At 37.9% G+C, this 14,930-nt stretch overlaps 1 protein-coding gene across 1 annotated transcript in view; it reads left to right on the plus strand.

Annotated features, from left to right (window-relative positions):
- tln2b (talin 2b) overlaps positions 1–14,930 on the plus strand; it is a 116,777-nt gene that overhangs the window by 62,287 nt on the left and 39,560 nt on the right. The window contains exons 16-26 of the mRNA XM_088416478.1: positions 719–927; positions 2,032–2,130; positions 2,448–2,615; positions 4,145–4,439; positions 6,068–6,234; positions 7,446–7,574; positions 11,646–11,759; positions 12,523–12,636; positions 12,732–12,866; positions 13,581–13,709; positions 13,828–13,930. Of these exons, the coding sequence (XP_088272604.1) occupies positions 719–927; positions 2,032–2,130; positions 2,448–2,615; positions 4,145–4,439; positions 6,068–6,234; positions 7,446–7,574; positions 11,646–11,759; positions 12,523–12,636; positions 12,732–12,866; positions 13,581–13,709; positions 13,828–13,930 (1,662 nt within the window). The remainder of the gene's footprint in view (positions 1–718; positions 928–2,031; positions 2,131–2,447; positions 2,616–4,144; positions 4,440–6,067; positions 6,235–7,445; positions 7,575–11,645; positions 11,760–12,522; positions 12,637–12,731; positions 12,867–13,580; positions 13,710–13,827; positions 13,931–14,930) is intronic.

Below are 14,930 nucleotides of genomic sequence, written 5' to 3' on the forward strand. Positions count from 1 at the left end.
TTTAGACTCCACTTACATGCACAAACAATATCTTGCATTACAATTTTGCACTACATGATATTCTGCACCATATTATTAGCACCATTGTCTCTGTTTGTTGTTTATTGCTATTTATTACTATTTATGCTTTTATTGCTCGATTATGGGATGCAGTCTGCATTGTGTGGTACAACTACACATATGACAATAAATCTCTTGAATCTTGAGTAACGTTATTGAGTGTTATTGTCGGACATGGGGTCGGCGCTCCTGTAGAGTGACAGTCTTTTGGGGAAAAAACAAAACGTGATGCACTGAAACCGCAAAAAGTGAAGCACGGGGGGAACACTGTAAAAGCAAATTTCTCTTTATTTCATTGATGTGCCCTAAGTTTCTCCTCACAAGGGAGAAGTTCAATTTTCTCATTGGTAGATCCGCTACATTTTGTTGCTCTGAAAACCCTGTTGCTTGGCACCATTCCAGTCAAGTTCCTGCCAGCCTTTTTGCTGAGTTTTAATCTTAGATCACCATCTGTTCGGTGACACTTCCTCCACTATCCATATCGAAGATTTGCCCCTTCACGGTGTCTCCCTCGATTCACTTATCTCAATGGAAATGTCACCGACTGCTGCAATCGTAGCTCTAATAAGTGGCGCCGCGGTACAACATATGACACATGCTCTGCACTATGTACTACTGTAGCTTGACATTGAGCCACAGTGTGCACTTCCCTCCGCAGGTGAGCCCACAGAAACTGACTACACAGCGGTCGGTTGCGCCATCACCACCATCTCCTCCAACCTGACGGAAATGTCCAAGGGCGTCAAGCTGCTTGCCGCGCTAATGGACGACGAGATGGGCAGTGGACACAAGCTCATGGGTGCAGCCAGGATGCTTGCGGGAGCCGTGTCGGATCTGCTCAGAGCCGTTGAGCCTGCTGCCGCTGAGGTAAGGCACCCGTCCGTTGTTACCGTGAGTTGGAAAATCAGCAGTTAACTTTAGAATCGTCTTGAAGTCGTTCGCTGCAGTTGACGGATTCCAAGGTCGGAGAACCATCGTGTAGGCTTTTGTAAAGCGCTTTGAGTACCATATGATGTGGAAAGTGCCAGATATAAATCCACTCCAATTTTCATTTGCAATTTTTTGAGGTTTTTGACAGATATACGGTGCTTTGCGAATGTGTTAACCCCCTTTGAACCTTTTGACCTTGATGCTTCGTCACATTTCAAACACATGAATTTAACATTTGATTAATTTCATTAAGTCAACACCAAGTGGGACACAATTGTAGAGGAATGTAATTTACACAAAATGTTATCGTTTGTGCGGAATTTTGTGCGTTCCTTTGATCTTTATATCAAAGGCATTTCATATCTAAGGGAAAGCATTCAAAGAAGATAGGGAGCTGAAATTTCACCTAGATGGTGACAACATGTCACAATTCAACATGGCGCAACCACTTAGTTATCACACTACCCGGAGTGTGTCATCCCTTGGCTAAAATACTGTAAGAATGATATGGAATAAAATGACCCAAAAATGGTTGAAATACTGCACAAAGGTTAAACTTTTCACAAATAAAAAAAACTTTGAACTGTGGCAAAAGGTCAAAAAAAAATTAAAAAGGGCTAATACTTTTGTAGGACAATGCATAAGTCAAAAATCTATTTTAAAAGACATTTTTGCCACTTGGTGTCTATTGAAAGTAACATCATAGTTGCCCCGAGCTCAGGTAACAACCAATCACAGCTGAGTTGGGCAATTTTATATTTCCAAAGTCAGACAACAGGTGAGTCTCGGATGGTCGTTATTAGCGAATGAAGCTTTAATCCAAAAGCTTGTGTTAAGTAAATTCTGAGAATTGTTTCCAATGTAGTGTACATTCTTCGCTAAGGTGTCAAATTTCGAAGACATTTATTTTCAGTTCACAGGTACTTAACAATTTTTTACAAAACCAACTGGAGTGATTTTGACGCTCGATCCCACCTGGGAAGCATTAGTGGAAATAGGCCGAGTTCGAGTACCGACTGTGATGATGTCATCTCCCTACAGTCCAGGCAGACTGTGCTGACTGCGGCAGGAAGCATCGGACAAGCCAGCGGAGACCTGCTCCGTCACATGGGGGAGGGCGAGACTGATGAGAAGTTCCAGGTTGGACCCCACCCAGACCTTGTTCCTATGACAATGCTGGCCAAACAGGAAAACGTAGTCTTAAAATGTCAATGCATGCTTACGTAAATGGTCCATGCTTTATTCTTAGATTATTACTTCATGTAGTTTTGTGTCATGGGAATTTTTCAACTCAGACATTTCATCACAACCTCACACAACAAGATGTGAATAACTGGATCATCATCAATACGACGCCTTATTTTTATTTCACGTCAAGATGCAAACGATGTGGCCGTGCCCTAAAAACTGCTTTTCATTAGTCCTCTCATCTAAGGACTTTGATTCTTGCATTTCAGGACACCCTGATGAACTTGGCCAAGGCAGTGGCCAATGCAGCTGCTATGTTGGTTCTGAAGGCCAAGAATGTGGCCCAGGTGGCCGAGGACACCATATTGCAGAACCGCGTGATTGCGGCCGCCACTCAGTGCGCCCTGTCCACCTCGCAGCTGGTAGCCTGCACCAAGGTAATGATGTGAAAGTTGTTGGTAGAGGACATAGTCTGGAAGGATTTCAGTCACCAAAAATGCATTATGATAGCCATTTTTATGAAAAGACCTTGTGAATGGTACATGATTTGACGAACACATAATAGAAAGGCTTTGTGCTCAAAATTCCAAGGGCAAACAAGCCTCTTTTGGATTAAAGCCATCATCATTCCATCCAAATTTTAGGATATTATTATAAATCAGTATGTACAAATTTTAGAACACAATACTGAATCAGAAAGCTTTTTGAAGGCTTTTCCTTTGTACATGCAGAGCAGAGCTATACAAAATGTAAATTGAATGAAGAGTGACCTGTAAGGTGACAAACAGGAAGCAGAATTGCAATTGAAATTCCAATTGCAGCAAGTAGAATTGAAATTCTGTCAAATGTTGACACGCATGATGCCGAATGAAAGTGTATTTAACAATGAAGCTTTACAGTGAATAATGCAGTTTGCACGATTGTTTACATTCAAATATGAATGTAAGGATTTTATGTACAAGGTACTTAAAGACCCAGTGTGTAATATTCAGACGGTTAATATTTTAAAACCCCACTGTAAATTTCAATACAATGTAAATAAATGTGTTCTACGCCAGTGGTTCTCCAATGGGAACCCCCCGGGGTTCCGTGGCCTAACTGCAGGGGGCCCGTGAAAGAATTTGGGTTATTAATAAAAAATATATATTTCTGTAAATTTCATTTTATTTTATATTAAATTGCAAAAATATTCATGGCTCTTCAATAAAGCAATCAATTCAACCAGTTTAATATATTTTTAAAGATGTCATAAGTTTGAAATTTGTCAAAATGTTTTTTGTGTCTATAACTGGCAATGAAGCCAGCAAAACTAAAGCCGCATTTTATTTTATAATGCGTTTTTGACTAAATATTATATTATATTATGTTTGGCTAAAACTGATTTTTTTGTTTTGTTTCCGCAACCATTTACAATGGGGGTCCTTGGAAAATTTGCTTTCTAAAAGGGGTCCCTGACTCCAAATATTTAAAAAAAAACCCTCATTCTACGCAACACCTTTTTTTCAAATATCATCATAGTCTTGTAGAAAAAAAAAAGTTTTACCTTTTTTTCTGTAATAGTAATAGAAGCCTTGCTCAATTTGACCCAATGTCATGTACATTTAACTTTGTGTGTGTGTTTGTGTGTGTAATCCAAAATAGCAACTCAAGTGGTTAGTTACCTTTTACCGCCCTCAGAAAAAGTGGCAATATTCCCTGGTCATTTTGGCACAGGTAATTAGATTGTATTCCCTATCCCCCAGTTCCCTTTCCTGTAATCCCAAATCAATTCAGCATCCAGTGGGGGTACAGTCAATTAAATTCAAATCATTGAATCATTGAACTGAATTTTGAATATTGATTTCATGAAAGGAAGTTTACTTTTGTAAGTCCGCTAACTAAATACAACTTTGCTAATATTTGGTTCTATGATAATAATATTGTATCGTCTATCAGGCTTGATGGGATTGTTTGTTGCTTGTTGCAGGTAGTGAGTCCAACCATCAGCTCCCCCGTGTGTCAGGAGCAGCTAGTGGAGGCCGGGAAGCTGGTGGACCGCTCGGTGGAAACGTGCGTGAAAGCCTGCCGCTCGGCCAGCGACCACGGCGAGCTGCTGAAGCAAGTGGGCGCGGCGGCCGGCGTCGTGAGCCAGGCCCTCAGCGACCTCCTGCAGCACGTCCGCCACTACGCCAGCTGCGGCGAGCCCATCGGTCGTTACGACCAGGCCACCGACACCATCATGAATGTCACTGAAAATATTTTTACTTCCATGGGAGACGCCGGTGGGTATTTGGAAGTGAGGGTTCGTTTATATCAATTAGGATTAAGGCCAAACTATAAAATCATTTTTGTAGTCGGCACATGAAAACGATTATTTCCACGCCGCCAATTTCTGTCCTAAAACACCAAAATTTTAATTTAGAAAGAAATGTCATGCTGTGAATAAGGGCACTCATTTAACCTTCAAGAATGAAGCATTTTTTTTTCCCAAATACATATACCTTTTCAACAACAAATCAACAATGATTTATACCCACCAAGCAATCTATATTCTCCAAGGCTGTACATGTAGGCTATAAAACATCTCACTGTCTCGTATCTGGAAGGAGTGGGATGAGTGATTTCCTACTGAAGGTGGGTGTTTGGGGAACGCAGCTTTTTATAGCACACGTGTGGGGAGATGCTGCATGCTCTTTCTGGCCTCAATGTTAGTTTTATGTGTAATTTAATGAGATCAACATCGAGCTTTGTCAAAAGGAGGTATTGGTTTATATTTATTGTACTGTAGTAGGGCAATTACTGTTGTTTTTAGGATTCTTTAAAACTGTGGTTTCAATCTTTTTTCCCATGATGTAGCCCGTGAGAAAAAATATTTCAGTCAAATATACCAAGTACTCAAAAGATGTTTGGATGAAAGAAAAAAAAAGTCTGATGTAACCGCGGCAAGCATTTGAAACTAGATCACAAACTAGACTTGAAAAACTGGAGACCGATTCAGAAACTAGATTGAGGAATCTTGAATCATTTCAGCCAAGTACCTGGTAATTAGTGCAAAAAAAACGTTTGATGAAAGAAAATCTGATATAATCACAGCAAGCATCAGAAAATAGACTCAGAAACTAGACTTTGAAAACTGGAGTCCGATATTCGGAAACTAGACTTAGGAATCTTAACTCATGTCGGCCAAGTACCTGCTAACTAACCAAAAGATTTTGGGATGAAAAAAAGCTGACGTAACCACAGCAAGCATCGGAAACTGGAGTCAAAAACTAGACTTGAAAAATAGGAGTCAGAGATTGAAAAACTAGACATTTGGAACTTGTCTAATTTCAGCCAAGTACCCGCTAACCAGCGAAAAAGATTTTTTGATGAAAAATCGCAATCACAGTGAGTATCAGAAACTAGATCGCAAACTAGTCCGAAAACTAGTCAGAGATTCAGAAACTAGACTCAAGAAACTTAAGTCATTTCAGACAAGTACCTTCCAACATTGCAAAATATTTTTTGATTAAAAAAAAAAAGGATCAAAACCCCAGCAAGCATCAGAAACTAGATTCTTAAACAAGACTGAAAACTGGAGTCAACGATTCCAAAACTAGACTCAGGAAATTTGACTCATTTTAGCCAGTACATGTTAACTTGCATAAAAAACGTAATGAAAGAGAAGTCTGCTGTAACCACAACAAGCATCAGCAAAACTGGAGTCAGAGGTTGGTGAAACTAGACTCAAGAAACTGAGCAATTGTAAAGCAGAGGTCACTAATGTTGAACGTGAGGGTTGCACGCTAACTCAGGCGTGCCTTTGTAGTCATTGCTTTGCATTGTGGGGAACAGAAAAATGGATTTGATGATGACATTTGATGAGATGAAAATTCATCATGATTTTGTTCCCTCTTCCTTGTGTTCATAGGGGAGATGGTGCGCCAGGCCCGGGTTCTTGCGCAAGCCACCTCGGACTTGGTCAATGCCATGCGATCTGACGCAGAGGCGGAAGTGGATGTTGACAACTCCAAGAAGCTATTAGCCGCAGCTAAACTACTAGCTGATGCCACAGCTAGAATGGTGGAGGCGGCTAAGGTACAAATGTGTTTTGTTTATTTTTAATGACTAATGGGTTGGTCTATGGCTATTTTTTCATCACAATTACATTTTTATTGTAGTTTCATTCATTCCAAATAACTACCTACCGTATTTTTCGGACTATAAGTCGCAACTTTTTTCTCATGATTTGACCCCTGCAGCTGCAAGCAAACGTGTGTCAATTTATGGAATACCGTAACTGTAAAATGGAACTGAAAGTTGTGAGTCACTGGCTGTGCTCAAAAAGTTTTAAAAATATAGCATTAAAAATATAAAAATTATGTATTAATTGATTGAGTGTACAAATTGATCGTGTATAAAAGTTTGTGATGTGTAAATTACATAAATATGATTCTATATAATTTATGATTGTATATATAAATCATGTGCAATATAAGACAGAAGAAGACACGATTGAATTTGAATTCTAACTGCTATTTAACTGCAGTATTGTGTCTGTTATATTGAAAGTATCCATCAATCTATTTTCTATAAATATGTTGACAGTAAACTGCAGACATGCTCAGTCTGTTGAAGGTAGGATGTTGCTGTAAAAGGGATTTTTTTTTTAAGAAAGACCTTCCATATACTATCTTTCTATGTAAATATTTGATATAAATGATGTAAATATCTGTGACTTATCGTTCGGTGCAGCTGCTCTATGATAAAATGTGTTTTTGTTTTTTTTTTGGTAAACTTTTGCTGCTGCGGCTTATATAGCGCATGAATTAAATCCCTGCTCCCATTATCAGATCAATCTAATAAAAAAACAATACATTTTTCTTATATCTCACTAACAATGTAATGTCATTTTGTGTTAAATAGGAGCTAAATCAAGTTGCTGTATTGCCTTCATTATTTTACTGCATATTTTTAGCATAGCCGCACACACTGCCAGCCGTCATATTTTCTCATCCAATTTAAAAGGGTGCACAATCCATGGCTCTTAATAAACTATTGGCCCTGTTGAGCAGGACCAGAGAGAGAGAACCCAGCAGGTCAAATGCTGCTTATGGGTCATTTTTCATCATCACATTAATTGCCTCGTCCCTACTGTTCTCATCAAGGGTAAAGCGACCTAACAATGTAGCATCTATTGTATATTGTGATAATCATGTTGACTTTTTTATTTTTGTTTCTTGACAAGATCTGATTTAAGCCATCAGCCAAAGCAAAATTTTAAAATGTGTGTGTGTGTGCACCTTCAGGGGGCGGCGGCTTACCCGGAAAACGAAGACCAGCAGCAGAGACTCCGAGAGGCAGCTGAGGGTTTGCGTGTCGCCACTAATGCCGCCGCTCAAAACGCAATAAAGAAAAAGCTAGTCAGCAGGCTGGAGGTGAGTCAAACGTGTCAGCAAGTTTGCGTCGTCTTCTTATTTGCCTGCCTGCTTGTCCTCCTCACTCCACGCTCTGTCTCGAAAATATAATCATTCCGGTAAAGCTGCAACTATTTCATATTTTAGTACTCGAATAATGTGTTGATAATTCAGTTGATTAATCGATTCATAAAAGTTTAAAATTTTTGTTTGGAATTCCATCTCATTATTTGAATACGTGGCATTTTCTCAGACTGACAGAGCAGAAAATAAAAATAAGTGTATTTAAATATTCTCTTTATGGGTGCGAAATTTAATCTGCAGCTATTCAAAAATCTAATGAATTAAAAAACATTCTTTTAATGACATTTTTTTCTACATCGTATTTTACACTATATAGCATATTTTTAAACTGCTTTCATTCATAGGGTACACTGCATTATAAGGCGCAAAGATTAGAAGCTACAGTAGAGGCTGAGGTTGTGTTTTGCATCCACTAGATGGAGCTGTGCTAAGGGAATGTCAATAAAACAATCAGATGACTCAGTCAAACTTTTTAATCAGAAATTAAGAATAAAAATTTGTGGAAAGCACTATCTGAAGAATGGGGGAAAAATACCTCTTGATTACAGTAAAAGACTGTTTAGATCAATGCCAAGACAAATCAAGTGTTATATAAGAATATAATTATGATTGAATTCAAATTTAACTTTAAATTTGAATCAAATTGCAACCACAAACCTTAAAATATATTATTCTGTTGATTTAAAAACAGTTTCTGGATTTAAATGACAAAATTGTGCTTTCTTTTACATAAACACGTTTTTTTAACGCTATGTCGTTGTATGAATTGCTTCAAGATTGGAACATATTCTGTATAGCAGATCAAAAGAGTGTTATGAAATATATAACATATTCATAACTAAAATTTAGAGGTAAACGTTGAAGAATTTACATGGTGTTTAGGTTATTTTATTCAGGCATCCCCAAAAAACAAAAACTCGCAGTTTACACAGTGTATAAGGCGCATCGGATTATAAATTACACTGTCAGCTTTTAAGAAAATCAAAGGATTTTAGGTGCACACTTTAGTGCGCAAAGTATGCAGCCCACGCGGCCCGGTACCAGTACCGGTCCGCGGACCGGGGGTTGGGGACCACTGTCGTATAGAGGACAAAAGATATTTGACAATATCTACCATCTCTATCTCTACATTCAAGTTGACACAACTACAAAAACCTCAGCATCACTTTCACAGCCCATAAATTTTATTTGACTTTTCCACCCACTAGTGAGAAATGTCATTTGTGGTGTGAGTGATGTATGCAGTTGTGAAGAGCCGTGTTTAGCTCGTGCTATCAGATTACCCCTAATGAGTTGAGCCACTCTGTTCCAGCTATCAGACATTGTACATCACCGTAATGGCGCTAATGGTCACTTCTGTCATCGCCGGTCAGACACATGAAGAAAATGCCATGTAATGCGTATGTGCGTGCGTGTGGATAAAATAAGCCTTCTCGCCTCCAAATCACCTCATTGTTGGATGTCATATTCTTGTCATCACTTCAAAGCTGGCGACAACTAATTAATATGAACTGGGAAGTACATCGAGTTTATTTCGTCTAAAGGACAGGGAAACTGTGGCATAAAAGCAGAGCTCATTATCTTGTGAAAAAAAAATGCTTGACAGAACGCATTTCCATTTGGGGGGGTTTCTGAGATGAGTATTTACCAGTAAGGGGAATTTGGTCTCTTTAAAGGGAGCCGTTCATTCAGGATCCATTCACTTGAAAGAGTCATTCAAAAGACTTTTTTTTTTACATAAATGTTTTGCTGACAAAATAAACACTTGGATTAGTGATATACTGCAATTCATGTCATATTTGAACCCTTAGGCAGTATTTTGTCCATTTTTGGGTCATTTTCCTCCACAACATTCTCACAGTCTTTTAGTCAAAGTAAGTGGCCATGTCATGTTGACTTGTTGTCACCATCTGGGTGAAATTTCAGCTTCTTATTGTCTGCTGTCAATGCCTTCCCTTTGATGTGAAATGCCTTTCATATCAAGAGATTGGACAAAATACCACACAAGATTTAAGGGACTTGTATCATGGTGTTTTATACTTTCCACAGTTCAATATATGCATATAAATGATAAAATATTATCTTTGGCACATAGGTTTTTAATATCTTATGAAATACGCATCGTTTCGGTAGTGACATTTTCAACAGGGATGGGTTTGGGTAATACTAGGGTTAGGGTATACTTATGTGTAATTATGTGCGCAAATGTCACTTTATAACATCAAGAAACTCCAAAGAAGATTGAGAAACATAGAAACTAGTAGCAGAAAAAAAATGCCTAGGAGTCTTTATTGTAGCATGAATGCGCTGTATAAATTCATCAAGTGTAAATGGTTCAATTCTACACAACGAATCTAATGCATATTTACAGCTGTGGCCTCTCCATCGGGTGCAATAGAGGGCAGTTTTCATTAGTAATCATTAGTTTATGGCAAATCTACTCAATTCTTTTGGCAAAGGTTCACCATGCTGTCCTCCATTAAAAGATGATAATCACAAATGCCGTATTAGGCCGTGTGCTCCCAAACGCACAATTGCCACTCCCTCATTTTCTATAGTAATATTTTGTAACTAATACAGTAATTCTACAAATGTGAGAAGCCGGTTTTTTTTTTTTTCAAAAAAGGAAGGCCAGAAATATGGGTGTGTCATATAAACAATAACTTAAAGATTTGAATTTTTTTTTGTTCGATACCATTCGAGGAAGATTGATTTGTCAGATTCATATCAGCCGTATTTTTACTTGTAATAATTACCATAACAATATCCGCTAGAGGCTGAGTTTTTTATGTCATTTTTAATAAAAGAAGCAAGCAGACTCAACCACCGTCCGAGTCCATCCTTGTTCACACGCGGGAATATTACTAACACTGAGAGGATCATGTAAAGGTTATGATGTCTCCAGCTGACTCAATTAGGAGTGGCAAAGTACGGAGCTGTCTGCACCCATTAGAGAATACGGAATTGCGAAATGAACACACTGGCCGCTCACAATGTGGGAAATCTGAGACACACTTAACCTGCAACAAATCAGGCATATAAACACTGAAGAATTTAGTGAGATGAGATTTACACACAGTAACATAAAAAAAAACAGATTTTGACCCGAAAATTACGGTGTGTTTTATACACTGGTGCCCTACATTTGGGGGATTACGGTAAATGAAATGTTGTTGGATATTGTGGGTGAGTTTTTACGCTGCATGGGTGGTATGGAGGAGCTGCAAGGGCCTATTATCGTAAAAATCCCCCAAATAGTTGAATTTCCATTTAGGTGTTTGATTGATTGGACTTTAAATATTGTTTTCTTCTAAAATATTCATTGAGGCTGACTAGGATGTACACAATACATGAACTGGACAGCAAACGTGAATGTTTTGACAATTGCGATCATAACTATCAAATATTGCCTGTAGCCCCTCACTTCAACTCGGTTTTCAGTTAAAGCTGCTGACAAACTGGTGTTGTTTACTCCTCCTTGCCACGCCTCTCCTCTCATTTATATTAATTATATTAATAATTTTAAACTCTTGATTTGTCTTGACATTGATCTGAATAGTTTTTAATGTCATCAAGAGGTACCGTTTCCCATTCTTCAGCGAGTACTTTCCACAAATCATCTTTAGTCTTAATTTCTGATGGTCTATTTTTAAAGTTTGACTCATTTAACTTATTGTTTTGTTGACATTTTCTTCAGCACAGTTCCGTCTAGTGGATGTACAACGCAACCCTGGCCACTACTGTTGCTTCTATTCTATGCACCTTATAATACGGTGCTCCCCGCATATGAAAACCATTTTAAAATAAGCCATTCATCAAAAGTGCGCGTTATACTTTGGTGCACCTTATTGTCCGGAAAATACACTAAGTCTTACCAGCAGTATTCGTCAAAACCTCATCTTACTGAATTGAAAGTATTCTGGGAGAACATGACAGCACGTAGCAAAACATTTTTTTTCAACATTAATTTTCTCTGAACCCAAGGTAATCTTTGTGTCACTTTTGCAGATAGCTGCTAAGCAGGCGGCGGCTGCTGCTACTCAAACAATTGCAGCTGCGCAAAATGCAGCGGCTTCCAACAAAAATACAGCCTCACACCAACAGCTTGTACACAGCTGCAAGGTATGATTGTTTAATTACAAGCCACACTATTATTATTGCCGGTGAATACACAATGTACACATGCTTTGCTAGTTCGTGATCTTTTAGCCTTGAAGTTGTACAGTAAAAATGTACTCTAAAGAGATTGTATTTTCTCTCAGTCTAAAGAGAGTTAAATTTTAAAAGTAATTTGGAAGAGAGTAAAATATTCAGAACAAATACAGTCTTTTTGGAGATGAAAATCTCTAGAATGTTACTACATGGAGATTCATATATTTTCTGTAGGATGGTGTTTTTAATCTTGAATAATGTTTTAGTTTGACTGATATACAGGTTTTATTTAGACTTCATTCTTGTAAAAACTGGCCTGGTATTCTCCCCTTATTGTCACAACTTTTAAACACGATGCATTGTTTTCATATTGTAACTATTTATTTATGTACCTATTTCTTTCTTTATTCGTGAGCTGAAGTTTGTCTCCTAAGGTTTTGACCATATATTTCAAGGATATCATCCATTTTCCTTGTAGTACAGTATTTATTTTTTTTTTTTTAAGGTTCACATGGTCAGGATATTACAGCCCATCACCAAATTAAAAAAAAAAAAAAAATGATCACAATCAGATGGACCGATCTAGCCAATCAATTTAAACAACTAGAATTATTTTTTCATCCATTCATATGTTATCTTAACTGTGTATCAGAGTTGATTATGTTAGTGGTATTTGGGTAGTGCTTATTATGTATATGCTTGTTGTAAAATATACTGCTGTGTGCACATGTAGGCTGTAGCAGATAGCATTCCTCAGTTAGTGCAAGGCATGAGGAGTAGCCAAGCCCAACCTGAAGAGCTTGGCGCCCAGCTTGCCCTCATCATGGCCAGTCAGAGTTTCTTACAGGTCAGACGCTTCACCTTTGTACGGTAACATCCTGACAAAAAAAAAAAATCACTCTTGAAATGCCGATGTGTGATTGGTGTCATGCTCTCCTTCAGCCTGGAAGTAAAATGGTGGTGTCTGTGAAGTCAGCCGTTCCGACGGTGGCTGACCAAGCTGCGGCTATGCAATTGGGTCAGTGTGCTAAGAACCTGGCAACCTGCTTAGCAGAGCTCAGGACAGCCACCCAGAAGGTATCCATGAGACTTATTTAACCCCTGTAGCATTATGTTAATAATTATGGAAATTCCTTTGATTTTTTTTTATTTTATCATAAAAGAATCAATGGGAAAATAAACACTACGTAGCTGAAATTTCCAGCAGTTGATTAAAACATGTAAAATTTCAAAATGCAACAATTCTGACACTTCTATGTGATTGCAGCTGAACTTGCGAAAGTTTGTGTACAAAAATAATATTTTTACAAATTTTGGATCATATAAAACCATTATAATTCCAATTTCTTGGATGCATTTTAATAAGATTTGTGACATTGATTTTCCTGCAATTTTTGCTACATTCCATTGAATGGTGGTCAAACTATGTCAGCAAACAGATCATTCTTTTTTGACTTTCACCTCAAGATAGTAGGTGGTGATAGAGACCAGTTAATCTCTTAAAGTGTCATCGTCGTACAAAGACAGACGATACCATTTTTTAATTTTTTTGTGAGTGTTATTAAATTTAACCAACATATGTACGGATAGAATTAATGCCACTGAACAATTTGAGTGGTTGAAGGAAAAAAATATTCATAAATAACTTTGTTACGACTTTAAAATCAATTACAAAATTTGGTAAAAAGAAGTGCGTGCACTTGCAAAGTGTGTGCACAAGGGTTAAAAAGTTTGATTCGAGTATTATGTTGCTCATCCAGAGCAAATGACTCATCTGTGCATGTTTTAAAGGCCCATGAAGCGTGCGGACCACTGGAGATCGACTCGGCCCTCAAAACGGTTCAGACGCTCAAATGCGAGCTGCAGGATGCCAAGATGTCCGTTATTGACAGTCAACTCAAACCTCTCCCCGGGGAATCGGTAAGATCCCCGGTGAAGTCGTATTGTCCAAAAATGTGTTAAAATCACACAATGGGGTCATCCTGGTTTAATTGTGATGTTTTGGGGCTTTCTTTTTGGCCTCCTGCTGTTTCCACAGTTGGAAAAGTGTGCTCAGGATTTGGGAAGCACATCAAAAGCTGTAGGCTCCTCTATGGCCCAACTGCTGACTTGTGCTGCTCAAGGCAATGAACATTACACAGGTAGGAGAAATGGAGTAAACCTTTGTGTATTTACAAGTTTGCTCGAATGTCTTTAAACCCTGTGTGATATTTTAATCGTTTTTGGGTCATTTTCTTCCACATCATCTCATAGTATTTTAGCTAAAGGATGCCACTCTCCTAGTGTGGTAACGAAGGGCTGAACTTCGACATGTTGTCAACATCTGGGTGAAAGGCCTTTGTTGTAAAGATCAGAGGATTGGAGGAAATACCGCTCACGCGTTGAATGCATCCAAACATATTTAAAAATACATTTGAAAGTATTTCTCAAATTTGTGTATTTTCATATAAGTAATGCCACTGGGTATGCTCGTCAACACACTGTTGCATCATGGAAACGTAAAATTCATTTTCAAATATCTTGAAATGTATTTTCAAATTAAGTATGGTCATATAACCGTAGCTTTAAATGTGTGTTTTCAAAGTACGTTCAAATGTATTTTCAAGTACCTTCGAATGTACTGTAGGCTAAATTCAAATAACAGCATTTTTCTCACGTAATGCTCATCAACACCCTGTGGCATTATGAGAATGCGTAGTGTATTAACAAGTGTATTATCAAATTTGTTTGATTATCTTTTAAAGTACATTCATTTTAACATTTCTTCAAGTGCATTTGTTCGAACATATTTTAAACATGTTGGTTCAAATTTAGGTTTGAATGTATGCACATGTACATACGTTTGGGGGTTATCAAGTATGTTTTTTGAGAATATTTTGAATGTGTTTTCATCTACTTATTCCCATAACGTGATGAGGTATGGGCAGCAATCCTCTCTGGCATTACTTTGGAAGTATGTATTTGGAAGTAGGTTTGAAAGAGTTTGAAAGTATGTTCAAGTGAATTTTCCACTTTATTCCACATTGGCAGTACTACACTTCCATAGTCTTCAAGCAGTTTTGTTGAACAAATTCCAAGTCTAAATGTCAAGGTTAGGTTGGACATAATCAGTTTAACGATTCCTGACTTCTCTTTTATTCT

This window comes from Hippichthys cyanospilos, chromosome 6 (assembly GCF_059441005.1).
Source record: "Hippichthys cyanospilos isolate Australia breed blue-spotted pipefish chromosome 6, RoL_Hcya_1.0, whole genome shotgun sequence".
In the NCBI taxonomy this organism is placed as follows: Eukaryota; Metazoa; Chordata; class Actinopteri; order Syngnathiformes; family Syngnathidae; genus Hippichthys; species Hippichthys cyanospilos.